This window comes from Doryrhamphus excisus, chromosome 11 (assembly GCF_030265055.1).
Source record: "Doryrhamphus excisus isolate RoL2022-K1 chromosome 11, RoL_Dexc_1.0, whole genome shotgun sequence".
NCBI lineage: Eukaryota > Metazoa > Chordata > Actinopteri > Syngnathiformes > Syngnathidae > Doryrhamphus > Doryrhamphus excisus.
Genome location: NC_080476.1, coordinates 15,963,204 through 15,986,457, shown reverse-complemented (window position 1 = coordinate 15,986,457; position 23,254 = coordinate 15,963,204). Strand labels below are relative to the sequence as shown.

At 43.3% G+C, this 23,254-nt stretch overlaps 2 protein-coding genes across 6 annotated transcripts in view; both read left to right on the top strand.

The window, feature by feature from the left end:
• Window positions 1-7,534, top strand: part of shroom1 (shroom family member 1) — a 30,878-nt gene extending 23,344 nt beyond the window's left edge. For all 5 annotated transcript variants that reach the window (XM_058087137.1, XM_058087132.1, XM_058087136.1 and 2 more), the window contains exons 5-9: window positions 97-567; window positions 648-1,181; window positions 2,724-2,826; window positions 2,901-3,173; window positions 6,264-7,534. In XM_058087137.1, the coding sequence (XP_057943120.1) occupies window positions 97-567; window positions 648-1,181; window positions 2,724-2,826; window positions 2,901-3,173; window positions 6,264-6,512 (1,630 nt within the window). In that variant the 3' untranslated portion in view covers window positions 6,513-7,534. The remainder of the gene's footprint in view (window positions 1-96; window positions 568-647; window positions 1,182-2,723; window positions 2,827-2,900; window positions 3,174-6,263) is intronic.
• Window positions 7,535-10,347: 2,813 nt separating this feature from the next.
• Window positions 10,348-21,532, top strand: si:dkey-250d21.1 (uncharacterized). The gene is made up of 11 exons (XM_058087131.1): window positions 10,348-10,735; window positions 11,368-11,488; window positions 11,583-11,690; window positions 11,769-11,805; window positions 11,881-13,661; window positions 13,735-13,765; window positions 13,836-15,610; window positions 17,292-17,340; window positions 17,411-19,212; window positions 19,291-19,327; window positions 19,432-21,532. Exons 1-11 carry the CDS (start codon window positions 10,641-10,643, stop codon window positions 20,949-20,951), a joined length of 7,356 nt encoding a protein of 2,451 aa, XP_057943114.1. The 5' UTR covers window positions 10,348-10,640; the 3' UTR covers window positions 20,952-21,532.
• Window positions 21,533-23,254: the final 1,722 nt, after the last annotated feature.

The following is a 23,254-nucleotide window of genomic DNA, read 5'->3' as shown; positions in this document are numbered from 1 at the left end:
CGGGTCATTTCTATCGTTTTTAGGTCAACAAAAAATATGTTTTCAATGCAATAATTGAAGGAGTTCAGTTTTTTTTATTCAAAATGTTACTTCTAGTTTGCAGAAGAATCCGAGCACCGCAGTGCAGTCAACCCCTGAAGCCCAGCAGTCTATCCGTGTGGTAGCTCATAGGGGGAAGTCCATGGAAGAACTGGGCACATCCAAGTTAACAAGGCTCTCGGCTCTCAGTAAGAGTTCTGAGCAGCTGGATCAAGACGGAGACATCAGGAACATTTCATTCTTCTCTGAGGCCAGGAAGAAAGAACCAGACACCGCTAACCAAGGACAGTTAAAGAAACCATCCATTTTGAAGCAGAACTCTGACCCATCCCCAGGAGATGAAGAGAATACCGGACCTAAAGCCGCTACAGGACTAATCACCTTGAGTGGATCCCATTCTCCGACTAGTTTCCCCTCTCAGGGTCAGTCAGTTTCTCCTGGATCTCACAGCCCCGCCTCCGAGTCTTCTAACCTTCATTTCCCTCGAGCACAAGACGCCTGTGAGAGGGAGGTCAAGTCCGCCTCCAGGTGAGAATCTCCTAACCGTACCCAAAAGTACAGTTCACTTGGGCTGTACTTCAAGCTGTGATTCATATTCTCTCTTGCAGAAGAGTCCAGAGTTCCTCTGATTCAGAGCGGCGACCTTCAGTGGAGGAACCGGGCCAAGATGTTCCCCCGCTTGACTCCCACCACGAAGTGTCCCTGAGCTGCGGCGTAACCACAGATCCATCCTTATGGATCCCACCTCCAGAGGAGCAGCAGCCCAAAGAAGATGTGCAGACTCCAGACAGTGAATTTGAGGACCTGGTCCTTTTGCTCCCTCCTGCACAAACAAACGAAACCTCCGTCTGTGATTCAGATGTCAGTGTGAACGAAGCGGCGGTCACGGAAAAGAATCCCAAAACTCAAGATGAGGACCCTAGAGAGAATGAGGAAACGACGAGTTCGGAGAGGCCTGACAAGAGGCCAACGTGGGAGGAGCTTGTAGCGGCTGTGGTCAAAGCTGACCAATCGCTGGCCTCTGTCTTCTATCCTTTAGCCAATCGTAAGACTGCGCTGATGCTGATGGAGCAGCTTCTGTCGGAGGACACGCTGCTAATGGAGGAGCACTACAAGAAGAAACAGGAGCAGCAGAGAGGGAGGTCAGTGTCTGCCTACATTAAAACACCACTGATAATATACAGTATATAAACATATTACAACGATACAACAATATTTATATCAGGGGTCTCAAACTCAATTTACCTGGGGGCCACTGGAGCTAGGGTCTGGGCAAGGGTGGGCCGCATCAGGTTTTCCAAAAAAAAAAAACGCATTTATTAAAAACAGAAAAATATACAAACTTTTTCAGTGCTTTGGTTCAAATATCAAATATCTGAATTTTTATTTTTCTGCACAAAATAAGATGAAAAATAAATCAAGAATAAAGAAAATCAATCAGTGATAAATAAATATAATAATAATAATAAAAGGGCAAATAATAAAAACTTAAGAAACCACATATAGTTGGTGGGTAGACAAATTATTTTTTTGAGATTAAAATGAACAAAGCATTATTAGAGCCCTGTAGACATGACAAAACACGACTATAGTCACATTTATACTCTTTTTATTTACAACATATTGCACAACTGCAGGGTCTTGTGACACATGCTAACTCGCAAACTAGAGAGCTAGCGACCTAAACGGTAACCTTCAAGTTATTTCCTTTAAACTTAAATAGCCAAAAACTTACCACTTCCACACGGATAGGGAGGATAACTATTAACAGTTATTTAACCTTTAACATGAACATTAATCAAACGTAATATTTTTTTCTGGGTACATGATACCATACAGCATCCGTATCAAACTTGCGCGGGCCGCACTAACATTAAACTTTCATATCAAGGCGGGGGGCCTCAAACTAATGTCCTGCGGGACACATTTGGCCCGCGGGCCGCGTGTTTGAGACGCCTGATTTATATAATACGGCGACTCCATATTGTCCATAGGTATGAATGTGAGTGTGAATGGTTGTTTGTCTATATGTGCCCTGTGATTGGCTGGCCACCAGTCCAGGGTGTACAAGACAGCTGGGATAGGCTCCAGCATACCCCTGCGACCCTCGTGAGGATAAGCGGTAGAAAATGAATGAACATATGTAATACTGTGTAATCCGACACTTTTACCTGGCACAATATTAGACACACCTGCAGAACTACTGTACTACTGCAACCACAATATAGACTAATATTACAATATAAGTACCACCATTTCAAAGCGATATTATTTGTTTAGGTGATACAGCTGTTATTTAACATTGTGCTGGTCTACCTAATGCTATAGCTTGTATGCATGTGTGTGTGTGTGTGTGTGTGTGTTTATGTGTACAGGCCCATAAACGGAGAGAATAATTGGCCTACTAATGAGATTTTTTCCAGTTTACTGTTTCACTGTGACACACAATACAGGTTTGTCATGGCCAAAGAAGGTGTTGTGTTACCTTGTGTTGCATCACATGCTCACACACACACACACACACACACACACTTGCATATCTGCTTACTGCTGTGCCTGCACTCATGTTTCTGTTACCGTAAGCACACACACCAACCAGCGACAGTTTAAACTCAATATAACTTTTACAGATAGGGATGATGATTGCATGCTGTTTGATCTCTATTCATTATTTTTCCATGCAGCTGTGAGACCATTGGAGATGCTGAACAACCCCCACTTCCACCTGACGGCCATCAACCTCCAAGCAGCGAGTCCCACAGCCAAGATGACTTCTCAGAGAAGAAGGTAATCATCTCCAGTTTAAAAAGTAGAAGCGCTGTAGAGCTAAAATGTCAACATCATAATTTTGTCCTCCACAGGGCTTATTAGCGTCCTACATCGAGGAGCGTCTGCGTTCGCTGGAGGACACGCGGCGTGCCCTCCAGGCCGAGATCCAGCAGAACGTATCCCACGGCGAGGCACTGGAGGTGCTGGTACGCGAACGATGTGTACCCCTGGAGCTCGAGAGGTACAACCTGTTCATCGGAGACCTGGAGAGGGTGGTCAACCTGCTTTTGTGTCTCTCCGCCCGGCTGGCGAGGGTCCAGAATGCCTTGAGCACGGTGGATCAGGACACGGACGCGGAGGAGAAGGTGAGGACGTTTACGTTTGGGGGCTTGACTAGAAAACGGATGGATATATGTTTACTATATTGGGTAATATGAGTTTATATGTGACTATAGGGGTGTTAGTTCATGTTTAGAAGACTCTAATTTTGTTAAAAAAAAAGATGGTAAACAGGTCCTGTGATTGGCTGGCGACCAGTCCAGGGTGTACCCCGCCTTTCGCCTAATACAGCTGGGATAGGCTTCAGAATGCTCTTGCGACCCGAGTGAAGATAAGCGGCATAGAAAACGGATGGATGTATGTTTACTATATTGGGTAATATGAGTTTATAGGTGACTATAGGGGTGTTAGTTCATGTTTAGAAGGCTCTAATTTTGTTAAAAATTTCAGCACCCCCCCCCGCGACCCTTGTGAGGAAAAGCGGTAGAAAATGAATGAATGACTGCTTTCCAATTCACGAGGCTACACTGTTCTGTACTGTGTGTGTGTGTGTGTGTATGCTACCGGTCCCCGCCTCCACCCACAAAGACTGCCAAAACGGCATGAACGTTTTATCGAGGCCTCCAAAATGATCATTTTCATTTTGTTGTGTGTTTAATTAATTCATTTATTTGACTTTTTTTTTTTCTGCACGAGAAACCTTGTCACGTTTTAAATCTCGCGAGATCTTGTGACACCCCCTTAATGTTCACACATTCCAACTCCCGTCTTTTAATCCCTTTCAGTTGCTCACACGTGCACGTTAATCCTGCACGAGCTCACCGAATCTCTCGGTGCGCCCGATTGAGCACGAGGAGAGGTGCGCCGCTGTTCTCATGCCGTCAGCCATGGACGCTCTCTCTCTTTCTCTGTCGTGTTGACTTTGGAACAGCAAACATGCCTGCGAGGTGAACGCTGGCTTTAGTTTCTCACCGTACGGAATGCCAAAAATGCTTCAGTCTTATCTGTTGACGAACCTTTAATGCTTTCTGGAACGGCGCTTTATATACAGTAATGACACCTGGCGGTATCTTATCCATACAATTATACTGTCTTTCATTCTAACGGTTCTTTAAACATTGCGTGACGTGTCAAAGGTCAACAACACATCCCAGTGTGTTCAGTTTTTATGTCCGTGCACATGCCTGCGTGCATTCTAGGGCCTTCATTGTGAGTGTGTGGTTGGAGGCTTTTCTTGCTGGGATCATCAACAATACTGTTTACACTCCCTCACCGAAACTCCCTGTTGACTGGTTTCGATGACAGTTGGAACTACCCTGCCCTCTGTTGATACAAGGGAACACTGCACCTCCCCTACAGACACGCTCCCTCATTAAACATTCGTATTCATTTCTGTGGCTATGCAGAGCATAAAAAAAGAGCATAAAAAATTACAAAAAAATATACATCCAGGGCTCCATTAACTCTATCTCCCCTAAAATGTACAATAATTGGGTTTTTACTCTGGCGGTTGCCACTTTTCTGACCTATAAAAGTAGTTTAGAATGTTCTAGTCTCGTGTTAAACGAAGTTTGCACATTTACAAGTGAGCTCTGAAAGAAGTTTGGGAAGACTCAAAAGGCTGTGTTTCAAAAAGGTGTGGTTAAAACTGCCCCATTGTGATGTCACAAGGTTGCAGACTCATAGTTAGGAAATACAGCTGAATAGGTGCAGATTCTGAAAGATCTAAAGAGGGTTATTGTGTGTAGCTGCTCTATAGGAGATCACAACTGAGGGTTGAAAATGATCGCACTGATGATATGCAAGCAAACAGTTTTTTTTTTAGGCTTTCTATAGATTTCTATAATGCAAGTTGGCTGTTATCATTAATAACTGGTGGGAGGAGGGATCACAATACTGTTTACACTCTCTCACAGAAACTCCCTGTTCACTGGTTTCGATGACAGTTGGAACTACCCTGCCCTCTGTTGATACAAGGGAACACTGCACCTCCCCTACAGACACGCTCCCTCATTAAACATTAATATTAATTTCTGTGGCTATGCAGAGCATAAAAAAATTACAAAATAAAATACATCCAGGGATCCATTAACTCTATCTACCCCTAAAATGTATAATAATTGGGTTTTTGTTTACACAGAAAAACAACTGCTTTGTTTTAAAGTTTTAAAATTCAACTTTATTGACTTGGTGTGTTTTTTCAAGTCGTGCTTCAAGTGTGTACTCTGGCGGTTGCCACATTTCTGACCTATAAAAGTAGTTTAGAATGTTGTAGTCTCGTGTTAAAACAAAGTTTGTGCATTTAGAAGTGAGCTCTGAAAGAAGTTTGGGAAGACTCAAAAGGCTGTGTTTCAAAAGGTGTGGTTAAAACTGCCCCTTTGTGATGTCACAAAGTTGCAGACTCCCTTATATGGTTCATACTTTTGGGCGTTACCAATCACAGTGGAGTGGGGTTGCCCGGAGGCGGGCCGTGGGTGGAATAAATTAAAACAGACAATTTTTGCAGGGGGCGGTCGAGTGGTTAGTGCGCAGACCTCACAGCTAGGAGACCAGGGTTCAATTCCACCCTCGGCCATCTCTGTGTGGAGTTTGCATGTTCTCCCCGTGCATGCGTGGGTTTTCTCCGGGTACTCCGGTTTCCTCCCACATTCCAAAAACATGCTAGGTTAATTAGCGACTCCAAATTGTCCATAGGTATGAATGTGAGTGTGAATGGTTGTTTGTCTATATGTGCCCTGTGATTGGCTGGCGACCAGTCCAGGGTGTACCCCGCCTCTCGCCTGAAGACAGCTGGGATAGGCTCCAGCACCCCCAGCGACCCCCGTGAGGAAAAAGTGGTAGAAAATGAATGAATGAATGAATGAATTTTGGCAGGAAGCACAAATCAAAGGAAATACAGCTGAATAGGTGCAGATTCTGAAAGATCTAAAGAGGGTTATTGTGTGTAGCTGCTCTATAGGAGATCACAACTCAATACAAAGGGTTGAAAATGATCACACTGATGATATGCAAGCAGGCTTTATATAGATTTCTATAATGCAAGTTGGCTGTTATCGTTAATAACTGGTGGGAGGAGGGATCACACTACTTATGTACGACAGAAACAAAACCAAAAAAATGTGTTCAGATGATCTGATTAAATCCAAATCCTCATCTGTGTCCCTTGTCTACCTCAGCAATCTCTGGACAGTCGCTACCGCCTGCTGTGCAAACAACGCGAGGACGCCAAAGACCTGAAGGACAACCTGGACCGCAGGGAGAGCCTGGTGTCCACCTTCCTGTCTCGCCAGCTGTCCGGAGAGCAGCTGCTGGACTACCGGCGCTTCGTGCAGACCAAGGCCTCGCTGCTCATACGGCAGAAGGACCTGGAGGAGAAGCAGAGGTTGGGGGAGGAACAGCTGGACGCCCTCAACAAGAGCCTCTGAGGGGGGCGGGGACCCTCTTTGGACCTAAGGTTGGAAGTGGTCCAGCTAATATGCCCGGTCTTCTACAGACCGGTCCATAGTCGCTAAAAGCCCCCCTTGGGGAGAACACATCCTGCCACTTTTCAACCCCCTGTGCCTTGACTTCCGTGTTGACGTTGCAGCTCCTTGCGTGTCCACAAGGAGGAGCTGTTCAGCTTTAAGATTGTATTGAATGGAGTCACAAGGCACTAAAAACCAAAAGGAAAGCACTTTGTCATAATAATAATAAATAATAATAATAACAATACATAAATGCACATTTCTTTAGGAAAAAAATCATCTTTACTCCATCCAGATATTTCACTTATTTTGAAATATTTTATTGTGGTTAATTCTAAACACTATTTGCAGGTGACATTAAAGACAAAAAACAAAATAATTAACAAAAAAAATACACATAATACTTGAAATAGTTCTTTATTTAATTTCTCAATAGATGACACATTTTAAAACAATTCCTCTTTTTTTTTTTTTACTTCCTTTTACTCGAATGTCATAGCCGACGCATCAGATTTGTACAAGTGATGTTGATCAACATCAAAATGTGTGTGTGTGTGTGTGTGTGTGTGTGTAGAGGTTAGAATCCTCTTTGCTGTGGTATTTTTTAATGTTTCATGGTTTAATCACATTTGGCTTAAAAAAAAACAAAAACATCCAATGTGTGGTGTGGACTGTTTTGTACAGTATATTTATGTATTCAATAGCATCATGTGTTTTAAAAAAAACTGTTTTGGTCTTGGAGGACGCACAAAGACTCTTCGTCTTTTGCAGGAATCCCAAAACATTTTTGAGAAAGACACAAAAAGACAATGTTAGTTTGGATCGCGTACGTCCTTGACGCAATTTTCCTCAAGGAAAGAGAGACAAATCAGACATTTTGATGATGTCACTTCTTTTCTTTTTTTCTGCTGAGTCACATGTGCCTGTTTGGAGTTGTAAATTCCGCCCTGTTGGCCTGACTGTCAATAAATTAAGAACACTCACCTGTCCTCCCCACGTGACAACCTTTTATTACATCGACTTTTATTCATTTCTGTTTAATTTGGCTCCCCCCCCCCCCCCTTTAGGCAGAAGTCCGAATCCAAAACATCCAACAATAACACCTACTGTCTAATGCAGGGGTCTCAAATTCAATTTACCTGGGGGCCACTGGAGCTAGGGTCTGGGCAAGGCTGGGCCGCATCAGGTTTTCCAAAAAAAAAAAAAACGTATTTATTAAAAACATAAAAATATACAAACTTTTTCAGTGTTTTGGTTCCGATTTTCTACAATAAAAGCTCTGATAAAACATTCCACTGTTCTCAAATATCTTACTTTTTATTTTTCTGCACAAAATAAGATGAAAAATAAATAAACAAATCAAGAATAAAGAAAATCAATCAGTAATAAATAAATATAATAATAATAATAAAACACCAAATAATAAAAACTTAAGAAACCACATATAGTTGGTGGGTAGACAAATGATTTTTTTCAGATTAAAATGAACAAAGCATTATTAGAGCCCTGTAGACATGACAAAACACGACTATAGTCACATTTATACTCTTTTTATTTACAACATATTGCGCAACTGCAGAGTCTTGAGACACATGCTAACTCGCAAACTAGAGCGCTAGCGACCTAAACGGTAGCCTTCAAGTTATTTCCTTTCAACTTAAATAGCCAAAAACTTACCACTTCCACACGGATAGGGAGGATAACTATTAACAGTTATTTAACCTTTAACATGAACATTAATCAAACGTAATAATTTTTTCTGGGTACATGATACCATACAGCATCCATATCAAACTTGCGCGGGCCGCACTAACATTAAACTTTCATATCAAGGCAGGGGCCTCAAACTAGTGTTCTGCGGGCCACATTTGGCCCGCGGGCTGCGTGTTTGAGACCCCTGGTCTAGCGGAAGCAACATTTCAACAAGATGTGTTACGGTATTGTCGTGTGTATCCTATCAATTGAAGATTCCTACGACAGTGAAGGCAGCATGCGTGCAATACAGGGACGTCAACACAAGTGACATCTTTGTCTCCCTAATTGCACACCAAATGGGTAGCGTGTCACTCTGAAGAACACGGACAAAAGAGTGGCGAGGAGGAACAACCATGGCCTGAGCACACAGAAACGCCACAATTATAAACTACAATTAATAATTCTATAAGACAAAAAACACAATTTCACTGTTTGTTTTTTTCATTTTACTGTATACATTTACTGACCAGTCCGCTAGCAGATTAGCTTAACCTCTTACCTAGTACAGGTCCTGTGGTGAGTATTTTAATTGTATAACTGCAATGGTCTGAATATATTATTATCCCTAAAGGACATTTATAGCCAAGATAATCTTTGTGGGCTTTTTATTTTTTGCCAGGAGGAAGTACAGGAAGTGTGTAGTTTTTTCGCTTAGCATGGTTGTTTTAAGACCATAGTGACTCATTAGCACCCCCTAGTGGCACACACTGGTCTCACAACACATTTAAGGATAGGACAAATACACGTATATTATGGATAATTAATCAATAATAATAATGCTAACATTCACTATTATATTATATTAGTAATGTACCAATGTAACTATTCTTAACTACAATTTATTTACAGTAATTCAGTCAACTTTTAACAAAGAATATCAGACGAAAATACTGGAATAATGGCTGACTTAAAGGGCCAGCGGACCAAAAAAAATACACAAAATAGTGACAAACAACAACTTCTTTAAATAATATCTTGTGCATAATGACAGGCAAGAACACACACACACACAAGGGGGTAGGCGGGGTTACTAAAATAATGTGTTGATGTTGACATGCCATTGGTACACACATATTTAATTTTAGTGTACTAATACTACAATAAGATACATCGCCATGGTGATATTTTACCCAATTATTTATTGGGTGATATCCAATTTATTGTTCATACGGTTGCATTTGGACTACCCAGCATGCCTTGTGGCCATTTGAAAATAAGAATTATGTGTCGTACTCTACTTTCCTGTAGCGGTGTGAATGTTTGTATGACTTGTGATTGACAGGTAACCACAAGTCATCTGGAATAAACTGCAGAAATGCCATATTTTCATGTTCTCCATGATTTGCTTCATGTATCGATGAATAACTGCAAAATATTCAAATTAAACATTTAAATGTTGGGAAGCTTTTATTGACTATATATATAGCAGCTCATTTATTGAAACATTTAGCTTGATATTTAAGATACCATCTGTGATAGTACTGAGGTGCAATTCACATGATGGGCGGTAGGGGAGTAATGTTTGCATTATGAGTTGCAAGCCAGCCTGGGATTGGGAGCGAAGAAGAGAGACGGAATGTTGGAGATAGTAAAAGATATGGAGTGCATCTGTCTGGAAGAAATAATAATAATTAGGGCTGTAAAAATAACGCGTTAACGGCGGTAACTAACTTATTTCAGTATGCCTTTAACGATTTTCAAGATCAGTTCATCTGGAGCAAATACATATTTGGTTTTACTCATTAAATACAGTAAAATTGGCATATTTCAGACATAGGTGGTTATAGTAATTAGTTAAATATGTGAGTAATCTGATTACATTCTATAATCATTTGACAGCCCTAGTAATAGTAATACTATTACAATAAACTAATTACGATTAGTTATTACTAACGAATAGTAACATTACAATACTCAACACGAACGGCTAAACTATTAAAAAACATGTTACCAACATTTTAAAAAGTATGTAATAATATTGTTTTAATGAAGTAAAAATACGTGTATAAATAAGTTGTTTTTCAAATGAGAAAGCAGCCACTGAAGTATTTTCCGCCCTCTGCCGGCCAACACGTTTCACTGCAGTATCGAGTTCCTGGTTCACGCTCTCGGCGACTGGAGCACCACGCAGCATCAACTTTTTAACAATGCAAGTAGTTGGGTGTTAGCTTCTCAAAAAAATACTTTAAGCGAGCACAGCGTTCATATATATACTATTAGTGGCACACATCTTTGCCGGGGAATGATTGTGTAGACTTGTGCAGGTTTCGCTCAGTAGACTACCGAGCTAAGCTAGCAGACTCGCTAGCTAGCTTAGCTACATTGCGATTCAAAATGACTAACTCCTGCGCTGCAGCCAACTGTGATTACGAGCAAGATGGACCCGACCACGGCACTCCACTTTTCAGCTTTCCCTCGGACCCGGAGCGGTAAGAACATTTTTTATTGCCGGGTTAAATGTGCATGTGGTAGCGAGCTCGCCATAGGAACATGTTAGCTCTCAGATGCTAGCACTGCTAGCTCAACATGATGTCAGTGACACAACTCAGTTGAAAATGGCGCAGACTCGCCACACTCCAGAAACAAGTCATTGACTGGTCCGAACTAGGAAACTAACATTAACTCGATTTATTGTTCGAATCCTTATATCGCGGTGTTTGACTCCGTAATAAAAAAAAAACAATACAGACCGTAATTGTAAACTTTTGCTTTAGTAAATAATATATCTATAAACGACACCTAGCGTCCCTGCGCGGTAACTTAGCTTAGCATAGCTATCACCTTGTTGAACAACTTTTAAACTGAGTTAAGAATTTCATCTTATAAATATATTAATGTTTTTTTAAATGTGATATGGAAGAATAAAACGGGATGGAAATTAAGCTGTTACAGCTGGGTTGTCCAAAGTGCGGCCCGGGGCCATTTTTGTGCCGCACCTTTTTTTTTTTTTTTGCTTAATTGTCTCTGGGAATATTGTTATAATTCATTTGTTAATAATGACCTGGACGGGGAAAATGATAGAAAAAAATAAATTTAATGTTTTAATTTGCTTTGTTTTCAGCTGCAAACAATGGTTGGTTAACTGTTGCCGTGAAGATCTGGCGTCACAAGCTCCGGAGGAACTGCACAAACTGTACAAAGTTTGTGCAAAACACTTTGAGCCCTCGATGATCTCCCAAGAGGTAAAAAGAGGCAAAGTTTTTAAATCAGAGTTGTTTTCATATTTTTTTTTATCATGTTTCCAAAGTGTCAGATTCCGATTTGTTGTTTTCCCAGATTTCCTGCGCTTGTGTCTTAAGCGAAGATGCTGTTCCGACAATATTTGACTTTACTACGCCTACAAATAATGACTCGACGTGCAGCAGGAAACGTGCAGGAAGCCCTGTAAGTGTGGCAGCCATCATTGCATTTATTCTAATAGTTTAGTCAAAAATAACCGTTTCGTAATTTTGTTCCATTTAGGCGGAAGAGGAACCCGCTGTGAAAAAGTGTCCCGGAGGTAATATTCATTGCATTATTGGAGTAAAGTATTACCGGGTGTAGTATTACTCACTTCTGTGCTGTTTCTCATCAGATAATACAGCAACACCAAAACCGACTGATGAACTAGAAGCTACTGTTGATGCCAGCCTAACGCCCGAAGAACCGAAAGAGGATCCCGGCGTCTCGAAAGCTAAAGACACTCTCACCGCTTATTTCAAGGAGATTCTAGCGCTGACTGGATTCAGCATCAACGGCGCCAATATCAACACCGACGAACCCACCGGCGAATCCCGTCAACATTCGCTGAAGAAATTATGCGCAGAGAAAATCGACAAACAGGAAATCCTCCAGTTCAGCGAGAACCTAATGAGAGCGGAGATCCAAAACACACTGAGACACGCCCGGTTCTTCTCTATCATGCTCCAAGATGTGACTAATATAGACGGGAGAGAGCAGATCCCGATTTTTATTCGATCCGTCACCGAGGTTGGGCTCCCGCAAAAACACCTCGTTGGATTCTTGCCTTGTGACTTGAACGCGGAAAATCTGTTTAACTTTCTTTTATCGGAATTGAGAGAAAAATGGGGTTTAGGGATGGAGCACTGCAGAGGACTTTCGTATCTGGTGACCGGACGCATGTGTCAAACTATGCGAGATCTCACTTGTAAGATTTTACTGGAGTTTCCGCAAGTGGTTTTATCGCCAAGTGACCCGTATGCTTTCAATATATGGATTATACGCTGCATGCCCGTACCCACGATTCAAAATATTATCGACACTGTAGAAGAGGTAGCCTCGTTACTCAGGGCAACACCGGAGTTGTACAAAAGACTAGAAGGAAAGATTCAAATGATGTACGGGCACATGAAAGGAGAAGTGGACCGAATCAAAGCGATTCTAAGCGTCAACTGGGAATACGGCACCGACGCTTTCCAAACCATGTTAGATATTCTGGAACCTTTCCTCAACTGCATCAACGAGATGATCGCCAAGGTGGACGAAGACACCGCCGAACAGGTCGCCAAACTCAAACCGGTGTTGAAAAATTTCAATTTCATTATGACTTTAGTCGTTCTAAAAAACACGCTCTGCTGTGTTAGCATACTCAACTCCAGCCTCAAGGGAATCATTAGCATGAGTAGCACCCTGCAGTACACAATTTCCAATGCCTTAAAGCTGGTAAGCAAGTACCAACAGGAGATTGCGGTATTCAACAAAAAATGGCTTGCGGACGCGGTCGGTCGTGCCAAGAAGCTCGGCGTCGAAGTGATAAAACCGGAATTGGACCAAGGAGACTCAAAAGACACCCCGCTGGAGGACTTCTACAGAGAAACCCTCGCCCGGCCTATCTTGCAGTACTTAGTCGCCGAAGTCAACCGAGTGTTCAGTATCGAGATGGTGAGAATTCTCCGATGGCTCTCTCTAGTGCCTTCCTACATGGCCGACCACAGTTTCAGCATTCGTCGGGACAAAGTGGCGGACGCAAATTTGAACAATCTTGCCAGACCCGACACATTCTACGAAGAACTCGGTTGCTGGGAAGTGAAATGGCGGCACGCAAGCAAACGAAGAATCCTGCCGACTACGGTGTTCGCTACTCTGAAGATACCGGACATCGGATTTTATCCAAACGTTCAGAGCTTGTTGAGAGTCTTGGGTACCGTTCCGTGCATCAACGCCGAGGCGGATGTTTACGGACAGTACAACATGGTACTGGAGCGATGCCACGCGTATCTGAAAGCCACGCCGGAGGACCAAAGACACTGCAGTTCGGCGTACATCTACGTCAACCAGGATGTGCATTTCAGCGTGGAACAAATGGTGGACTCGTACGTCCAGAAGCATCCAGAAATACTGAAGATCTTACAGATTGTGAGTAGTAGATTGGAATTATCATAATTGTAATATTCAATGATAAATTAAGTGAATTATTTTTTTATTGCAGGATGAAGAAACCCGGAATAAGACCAGCGATGGTAAGCTAATTTATGAAACGATGATTAAATTCGATTATTTTCTGTACGTTTATTTAAATTTATGTTGCAGTGACAAGCCAAGAAAACCATTCCGAAAAAGACACTGAAGACGAATTAAGACTGCAGCTAATAAACATGGAGATGGATGCCGAGAGGCTTGTAGAGATGAAGTGCGCCGAAACGGACAGAGAAGCGTTAAAGTCCGCCCTGCAGGCCGCGGTGACCGCCGCGTACAACAGCCAAAGCTGGCAGCAAAGCGAGCTATCCGCCGCTCAGGACGGAGAAGTCGAATACGTCACCAAATCCGAAATGAACGAAGTCCTCACCGTGTGTGAAAATGCCGTCAAAGAGGGAATTCTCACCGAAGTCGGGAATTCGTTCTTTTCCTTGTTCATTGACCGTGTGGTGAAATTTGCCGGGGAGGACTATCTTCCGCTTTTTCTTCGATTTGTTGACAGTTTCGATGTCATGCGTATGGAGTTGTTGGGATTCTTGGAAGCGTCTCTGGATTGCGACGTGATGGTGCAACGGCTTTTGGCGATAGTCACGGAAGAGTGGCGTCTTGATTTGAATAACTGCCGAGGTCAAGCGTACCTCGGATCCGGGAACGTTTCTTACAAACTAAAAGCGTTCGCTTGCAAAGTACAGGAAAAGTACCCGCTCGCTATTAGCACGCACTGTTCTTGCTACTCGTTCAATACGTGGTGGTCAAAATCGACCCCGGTGCCCATTATTAAAAGAGCGCTTGATACATTCGAAGACGTGGTGATGTTTTTCGGAAGCAGGAGTGCTCTAGAAAAACAGATCGACCACGTAATCGCCTACGGTCTTCGGGAGAGCTACGAAAAGGTCCAAGAACTGCAAGGCACGTTCTGCTCCCTGTGGCACGAAAAACACGATTCTTACGAAGTCTTTGTACAAATTCTAGAGCCGCTTGTCGAGTGTCTAGAAAAAGTCAAAAGCAGCCCGCAGAGATGGAAAGCGTCAATTTCCGAACAAGCTGGGATCCTTCTAAACAAAGTGATGAAATTTGACTTCATCATCGCGATGGTGGTCCTAAAGAACACGTCGTCTTTTACCAGAGAGTTGAGCGCCGGTCTCCAGAAGGATCATTTCAGCGCCGCGTTCCAGTTGTGTCAAATCACCGGAATCGTTGCTACGTTGAACAGAATCAAAACAAGTTTGAAAGTGTTTCACCAGAATTGGTTCGACGAGGCTTGTGCAATTGCGCATAGTCTAAGGGTGCCCGTTGAAGTGCCTGAAAAGTATTTACCCAGGGACAACATGATCAAGCCGCTGGGTTTTTACAGAGATAGCTTAAGCGTGCCGCTCGTCGATAACCTCATCAATGCGGTGAAGGATCATTTTTCCGAGGATCACAAAGAAGCTCTCAATTTCCTGTCCTTGGTTCCTTGCTTGGTGACGGTGAGCTACATGTTTGAGAGCTTAAAGTCAAAGCCGCCTCTCTACAGCAGCGATCTTCCCGATGCCGACAACTTTTTCACTGAACTCTGCTGTTGGAGAGTAACATGGAAAACCAAAGTCGCATCCGTGACTATTCCCAAATCAATATTCCACACATTGCGTCTGCCGGTCATGCAGTACTTCGGCAACATCAACGCTCTCCTGAGGATTATGTCCGTCTTACCCAGCACCGCCCTTGAGGACTGTGGCGTTGTCATGCGACACAAGAAGTTCCAAGAGTACTTGAGGAACACTAATCCCAAAGACCGGTCCCCGTGTTTGGCTGTGCTACAGGTGGGCACAGATTTCAGCCGAGACCTGGATCGCATGGTGAGCCAGTGTTTGAAGGTGACGCCACAAGCCCTGGAGGGTATCTGTTTGGTGAGTACTACTAGTACACCCAATAGATTCAACTGTGTTGTTATGATCTTGTAAATATCCATACACACAATATTCCATGTACATGTTCATCAGCATATATTATATCAGCCAATATTGTTGCACAAGAACTCCATTAAGCTGCATAGACAAGTTTTTATAGGATTTATTGTTCCTTCCTCGCTAACCCCTTATGTTTTTTACGTTTACGTTTTACGTCAAAAATCACAAAATTCAAACTCTGGCATTTTATTCCCTTTTTGGGTGCTTCTCAGGCCCCTGTTGAGTGTGTGTGAGGTTTCAGAAAAGTGCATTAGCAGCAAGTTGAAAAAATCTGAAAAAAACGGCATACTAACCCCTTATCTTTTTGTCAAAAATCACAAAATTCAAACACTGGCATTTTATGCCCGACCAAAACAAATCCTACAATCTAAGCCATGATAGATAGATAGATAGATAGATAGATAGATAGATAGATAGATAGATAGATAGATAGATAGATAGATAGATAGATAGATAGATAGATAGATAGATAGATAGATAGATAGATAGACTTCCTTTATTGTCATTGCACAATAACACAGCAGTGAAATTGCCAACAAAATGTTGTCTGGCTCCCGTATAATAATAAATAATAATGTGGAGAATAAATAGATGACATCAAATATGAACAATGTACAGCGTAAACAGTAATTGGTACAAATAATTTAAAGCTGTGCGTGTGGGCAGGTAGAGGAGCGTACACAATAACCATTTCATATTCCACTAGGGTGCATTTACCTCATATGACCTCATATGTTGGGGATGACATTGGTCCGTATTTCATTTTTAATAACGGCCACTTGACCCTGATTTGGAATATGCAAATCATGAAAGAGTTGTATGCACATTCAAAAGTTTTTCATGATATTTACTATCATCTGACTAATACAATAATGCGATTTCTACAGTGTTCATTCATTCATTTTCTACTGCTTAACCTCACGAGGTGTCGCAGCGGGGGTGCTGGAGCCTATCCCAGCTGTTTTCGGGCGAGAGGCCGGGTACACCCTGGACTGATCGCCAGCCAATCACAGGGCAAACATATAGACAAACAACCATTCACACTCACATTCATACCTATGGACAATTTGGAGTCAAAAAAATTGGAGTCAAAAATTGTCAGAGGTCAACAGTCTGACACACTGTGTCATCTTTCAAAGAACACATTACTAACAGCACTAAATTCATAACACAGCAACTTAACACTCAATTGATTCATTCATACATTCATTCATTTTTGTACCGCTTATCCTCACGCGGGTCGCGGGCGGTGCTGGAGAGGCGGGGTACACCCTGGACTGGTGGCCAGCCAATCACAGGGCACATATCGACAAACAACCGTTCACACTCACATTCATACCTATGGACAATTTAGAGTCGCTAATTAACCTAGCATGTTTTTGGAATGTGGGAGGAAACCGGAGTACCGGGAGAAAACGGGGAGAAACTCCACACAAAGATGGCCGAGGGTGGGATTGAACTCGGGTTTCCTAGCTGTGAGGTCTGCGCACTAACCACTCGTCCGCCGTCTTAACATTTAAAAATATTAACTCTTGGGTAGATCATAATTGCTTTGTTTGATTGATGATAACTCACATATGCTAAATACGTGTAACATATGATTGTTTATATGCTTTGACAGGATAAGGAATCCAAAACCTTCACCAGGAATTCCGACAACAACATGGAAGGTACGGTCTTTTTTGAGAAATAACAATAGTAATGACTCTAAAATGTGCTCCCTATTTCTTTCAAATGCAGTCGATGAGTCCATCAAGGAGGAAAACGACAATGACGAAATTCAACAGTGTTCGGACATAAAAGAAGGCCCGCAAGTAACGGATGACAATTGCCATGTTGGAGATAACCGTGAAAGTCTGGCCACCGTTTTTCGACTCGCTGCGCTTCTGGGAAAAAAGAACACCAGCATCACGTCTCTTTCTGAAGAGGAACGAGAGTATTTCACTCAGGAGCTCAACATGTGCCACTGGTTCAAGAAGAAGGACGACAACAAATCCGCGCCATCGATAAGCGAAGCGGAAATTGTCAAGTTACTCGCGGAGGGAATGAGAGACGCGGTACAGAAAGAGATCGCCGATTCGCCGTTCTTCTCGCTTATTACCGACAGACCTGTAAAAATCGGCGACGAGACTCACGTACCCGTTTTTGTCAGGTACGTTCGAGAATCTTCTCCGAAAGTCGAGCTGATGGGCTACTTGTTATATGAAGAAAACTGCGACATCGATACTCAAGCAAAGAAGCTAGCTAAAGTCATCACGGAGGACTGGGGATTACCGATGTCCCGCTGTCGAGGTCAAGCGTTCATGCACTTGGGTTCCGGGTACGAAAGTCTTCGGAAAATGTCTTTGGATTTCCTGAAGAGTTACCCGCTATGCGTCGTGACGCCGAGCGAGTCCTGCGGCCTCGCCAGTTGGCTGGTCGGAATCCGGCCTTGCTCTTTTGTAGCAAAAGTACTCGATATCACAGAAGACCTGCTAATGTTCTTTGATCGATCCCCGTCTCTGGAACGAAAGTTGGCGCAGGCGCAGGATGGGCTTTTGAACATGCCGAGGGAGGCCTTGGAGGAAATTCCCGAGACGTGTTGCTCGAGATGGAAAAGACGAGAGGACTACTTCGACATTCTCGCCGACACGTTGGAGGACATCCTCAGTTGTTTGGATGCCGTCGGTTCCACCGTCAAAGGCGCCATGTCGGTGCACGCACAAGTTCTTGCAGCTGCTTTAAGAACCATGGATTTCATAGTCACCCTCGTGATCCTCAAGAACGCTTGCGCTCCTCTTAGTAGCTGTAGCGTCGTATTCCGCTGCGGAAACCCTGCCGATATTCTTTGCGAAGTGGAGAAGATCCCGGCGATCATCGAGAACCTCAATAAAATGTTGGAAAACATCAGCGCCGTCCACGCCGCTTGGTTCGAACAGGCGTTCCAGTTAGCTACCAAGCTAGCACCCGAGCAGGTCGGCTTTCATCAGGAGACCAGTGACTACGATTCCTCGGAAGTACACTACAAAGAGAACCTCAGTATTCCGCTTCTCGGAAAACTCATCGATGAACTGAAGTACAGTTTCTCGGATAGCCACTTGAAGGGACTGTCCATCCTGTCCTTGCTACCGTCCTGCAACCCGCAACCGGTTTCCCCAGAGAACCCGGACAAGCCTTTCAGCTGCTACTTAACCGATCTTCCGGAAGCGGACACACTGGAGCAGGAACTCAACGCCTGGGCCGCCGTATGGGGAGACAAAGACCAGGACGTCTCTCCTCCGACGTCCATCGCCGAAACATTAGTTCACCCGGAATCAAAGAACCACCCACGAGTTAGCTTACTGCTTCGGCTCGTCGCCGTGCTCCCCAGCGTCGGAATCGAATGCGACCTGATGAAGACCACTTTGAATTCCATGAGAGATCTGATAAGGAATACCGTCTGCAAAGGGAACAGGACGGTTCGAGTGATGCTGCGCTCTCACGACGCAACACTGCGGAGGCTGCCCGAAGTCGTCGCCAAGTGTATCGAGGTTGATGCGGACAGCAGTCCACGTCTTTCACAGGTACTTTAGTTTTTCCAGGTCTTTGGTTTTTTGGAGTCAACACCAGTAAGCACTGCTTTATGTCTGTTGGTTTTGTAGGTCTTGGAGACTTTACGGGGACTACATTTGGACAGGGGTAAGTTTGATTCCCCAGTCTCACCATTGGGAATTCCGTGTTTTATCGTATATTTGAAACCGGAAAATACAGGTTTCCGTATCTAATGTCTAATTTGTCATTAGGGAGCGTCAACCAAGAAGGTTCAAACCAGGAGACACCCTCAGAACCAGAAGCGACCGGCGGTCCTACAGACGCAGATACTGAAGTGGTCCCGGAACCCGGTCCAGGACCGAGACAACCAGTGTCCTTTTACGAGCCGCAGATCCGTGAAGAAATCATCAAGGAACTCTGGGATTCTCAGTTCTTCACGATCATCACGGAGCAGTACGTTGACATCAGCGGCGAGGTTTACGTCCCGCTGTGCATCAGGTACTTGAACAAGGACGACATCCAATGTGAAGAAACGCTGGCTTTCATTCCTCTTGTCGGAGACTCCGCCGTCCTCTCCGAGTCTATCGAGACGGCGTTGTCGGAAAAATGGGGCCTCAACATGGCGTACTGCCGAGGACAGACGCTGCTGAGCGTCGGCGAAGTCGGAGCGCAAATGAGAGCCGTGAGCTCGGCGCTCGCCGAGAAGTACCCTCAAGTCGTGAGAACCGTCAGCTCCAGTTTGTCCTTCAATTCGTGGCTGGCGAAGTCCTCGCCGACGGAAGCAGCCGCAGACGCAACGGTCCGGATCGACCAAATCCTACACTGGCTAACCGCCGACGCGGAGCGGCAAAATAAACTGGAAGAGATGATCCTCCTGGTTTTCCAGCACAACGAAGCCAAGGGGAACGAGCTGAGGGACAAGCTCACAAAGACGTGGGAGAAGAGTCACGACATGCATAAAGTCATGGCGGACATCATCGAAGCCGTCCTGCTCTGCTTAAGCCAACTCAAACATCACGGAGACGTTTCGGACCGGCGACAAGCGTCGCGGTTTTTTGACACCATCACGAACTTTGAGTTCATCCTGTCCTTGGTGGTTCTCAGACACGTTCTCGGCGCCACCAAGAAGCTGAGTCAGTCCCTGCAGGGAAAACCCTTGGACATGTTGCTCGCCGTGAACAGTTTGCCCGATGTCACCGCGTCTCTCAGGGAATTGAAGACAGACATGGACGCGCGGCACAAAGCGTGGTTCGACGAAGCCGTGGCGCTCGCGGCTAAACTCCACATCCCGATGTTGCATTCGGTTCTCTTGGAACCTTTGAGCGATTTCTACAAACGTGCGCTCAGTTTAAAATTTGTCGAGCACTCGTTACTCGAAATCGACGAGCTCTTCACCGAAAAGGTCCTGGATACGTTGAGGTGTCTGGAGATTGTGCCTTACGCAATGTCCAAAGTCCAAACCAGCACCCTCGGCGGTCTCGTGCTGCGCCTGTACAAGGAAGACCTCCCCGACGAGGCCTCCCTCGACAACGAGATCAACACGTGGAAGGAGAAGTGGTTGGACCCCCTGGCGGGTTACCTTCCCACCACCGTGCTCGATGCCCTCAAAACATCACAGATCAGAAGCTTCAGCAACATCGAGACTCTGCTCCGACTTCAGGTCATTTTGCCCTTTTCAAGACGGGAGAGTAATTTCAAGCAAGGAAAGAGAAGCTTACAGGAATTTCTACAGCAGGAAAAAAGATCTTTCGCCGAGCTCCATCCTCTGTGAAGCTGCAAGGTCTTCCATCATGGAGAAGGTGGTGATTTCCCACCACATTTGAGTTCCGTAATCAACATTTCTATGTACATTATTGATTATGAATTTCTTTTCCATTTGTTGATAGTCTACAAACCGAGTTTTTTTTTTTTTTTATATATTTCCCCTTTTCTGTAGTTTGTACAGTCGTACTGGTCAGTGGGGACCAACATGGCGTAAACAAAAGTCAGGTGAAAGAAAAGCAATGTTTCATTGATGGTTATCAATGCTGGTGTGCCTTGATCTAACAAAAATATTTCCTAAAAAAAAAAAAATGTCCCATTAGTGTCGTCATTACCAAAAATTGACATGGCTGGCATCAGTATCACCTTTTTATGACTTCTTTTACTACGAAACGTCACCCTTTTTACCTTTTTCTTGTGCACACATTGAAAATGCTTTGTTGCGTCATGTTCTGATGGGTTGCCATGTCTTCGGTCACATTTGCTGTAAACCTAGCTTTTAAAGAATGTCTCCTTGATATGGAAAATCTTCTATATATATTTGTCAAAAAAAGTAATAAAAGTTGTCCAAAAAGAGCCATTGTGGTGTTTGTTTGTTTGTACTGGAATTAGACGCAAGGGGGCGCTGTGAGACTGCAGTTGCATTAGCTCAATCGGTGGGAATCTGCTAATGAGTAAGCTTTTGAGATTTTTGCTCTTTTTGGCGTATCCATGTGGAAACTTTTTTTAAATATATATTTCACGCGTGGTTGTATTAAATTATTCATAAGCTAACATAATATACCTTAGAAGAAATAAGCAACCGGAACTAAATATGCACCGGAAATACTACGGCAAACCCCTTGAGACGCTCTGCTCTTAGCGGAAGTGACGCCTGAGACACCAGGCCCATTAGAGACAGTTATGCTAATCCGGCAAAACAGTGAACAGATAAAAAAAAACAATAATTGTGAATACATTTAAAGCAATAAACTTAATAAATTGTTGACAGCATACTTGTATCAATGATTGTCTTGGGTGGTTTAAATTAATTGTTCGAATGTAGCACCAAGTTAACCACAGTCGTAAGGTAATTAGCTTAAATAGACTACTAATATGGCGGACAAGGTACGCAAGCGCAGTAGCTGATGTTGACATATTTGGTTGCCACAGTGACGAAGGAGGGAACAGGAATGAGAATAAAAGCACCAACATATTGTTGACTGCCAGTCGTGTCAGTCTGAATATATAATGTAATTATATGCATTTCATCCATATCTGGTAACAATTTTGTAACATATGTATGACTTTATTCTCATGAATTTCCGTCCTTTTCTCATAACTGTTTTCTGGTAAATTTACAACTTTATTCTCATAAATGCAGCATGTTAAAATGGGATGTTCTGCAGGAATACACACACACACACACACACACACACATATATATATATATATATATATATATATATATATATATATATATATATATATATATATATATATATATATATATATATATATATATATATAGCCAGGACAGAGTCTTCCTCTGTTCTCCAGCCTCCATTGAAGGACCACATGACCTGTTCCATCTGTCGCTTGAAAGGCTTCTCTCCTCAAAAGCACACAACATAAGAAGGAATTCGAAACAAATGCCGTATAAAAGACCGGTCTTTGTGGGTTCGATCTTGCTTTGTGTTTTCTCTTTGGCGTTCCCCGCCGTGTGCTTCAGCAGACACTAAAGGAAAATGTTATTTGTAGCCCTCACTCGTTCTTCTTGAGGCCTAATTTGACCCCATTTTACCACCTCTGTTCTTTCAAATTACATATAATTTGAAAAATGAAAATTATTATATTTAAAAGTGAATAAATTAAATAAAAAGAAAATACATTGAATATAAACAATATATACAAAATAATTTGATTATATGAAGAAAAAAATACATATACTTAATATATTAAAGTTAATCATTTAAATAAGAACATGTTTATGGGGCTGCACAGTGTTCGAGTGGTTAGACCTCACAGCTAGGAGACCAGAGTTCAATCCCACTCTCGGCCATTTCTGTGTGGAGTTTGCATGTTTTTCTCCGGGTACCCCGGTTTCCTCCCACATTCCAAAAAACATGCTAGGTTAATTAGCGACTCCAAATTGTCCATAGGTATGAATGTGAGTGTGAATGCTTGTTTGTCTATATGTGCCCTGTGATTGGCTGGCAACCGGTCCGGGGTGTACCCCGCCTCTCGCCCAAAGACAGCTGGGGTAGGTTCCAGCACCCTAATGAATGAATCTACCTCAGGTTTGAAAGAAGATCTATAGAAATCTGGTGCAAC

Bases quoted from the DNA above. Each gene is read 5' to 3' on its own strand.
- si:dkey-250d21.1 (XM_058087131.1), top strand. From the start codon at position 10,641: ATGACTAACTCCTGCGCTGCAGCCAACTGTGATTACGAGCAAGATGGA. The intron at 10,736-11,367 runs GTAAGAACATTT...CTTTGTTTTCAG, and splicing joins TTTCCCTCGGACCCGGAGCG to CTGCAAACAATGGTTGGTTA. The intron at 19,328-19,431 runs GTAAGTTTGATT...ATTTGTCATTAG, and splicing joins GGGACTACATTTGGACAGGG to GGAGCGTCAACCAAGAAGGT.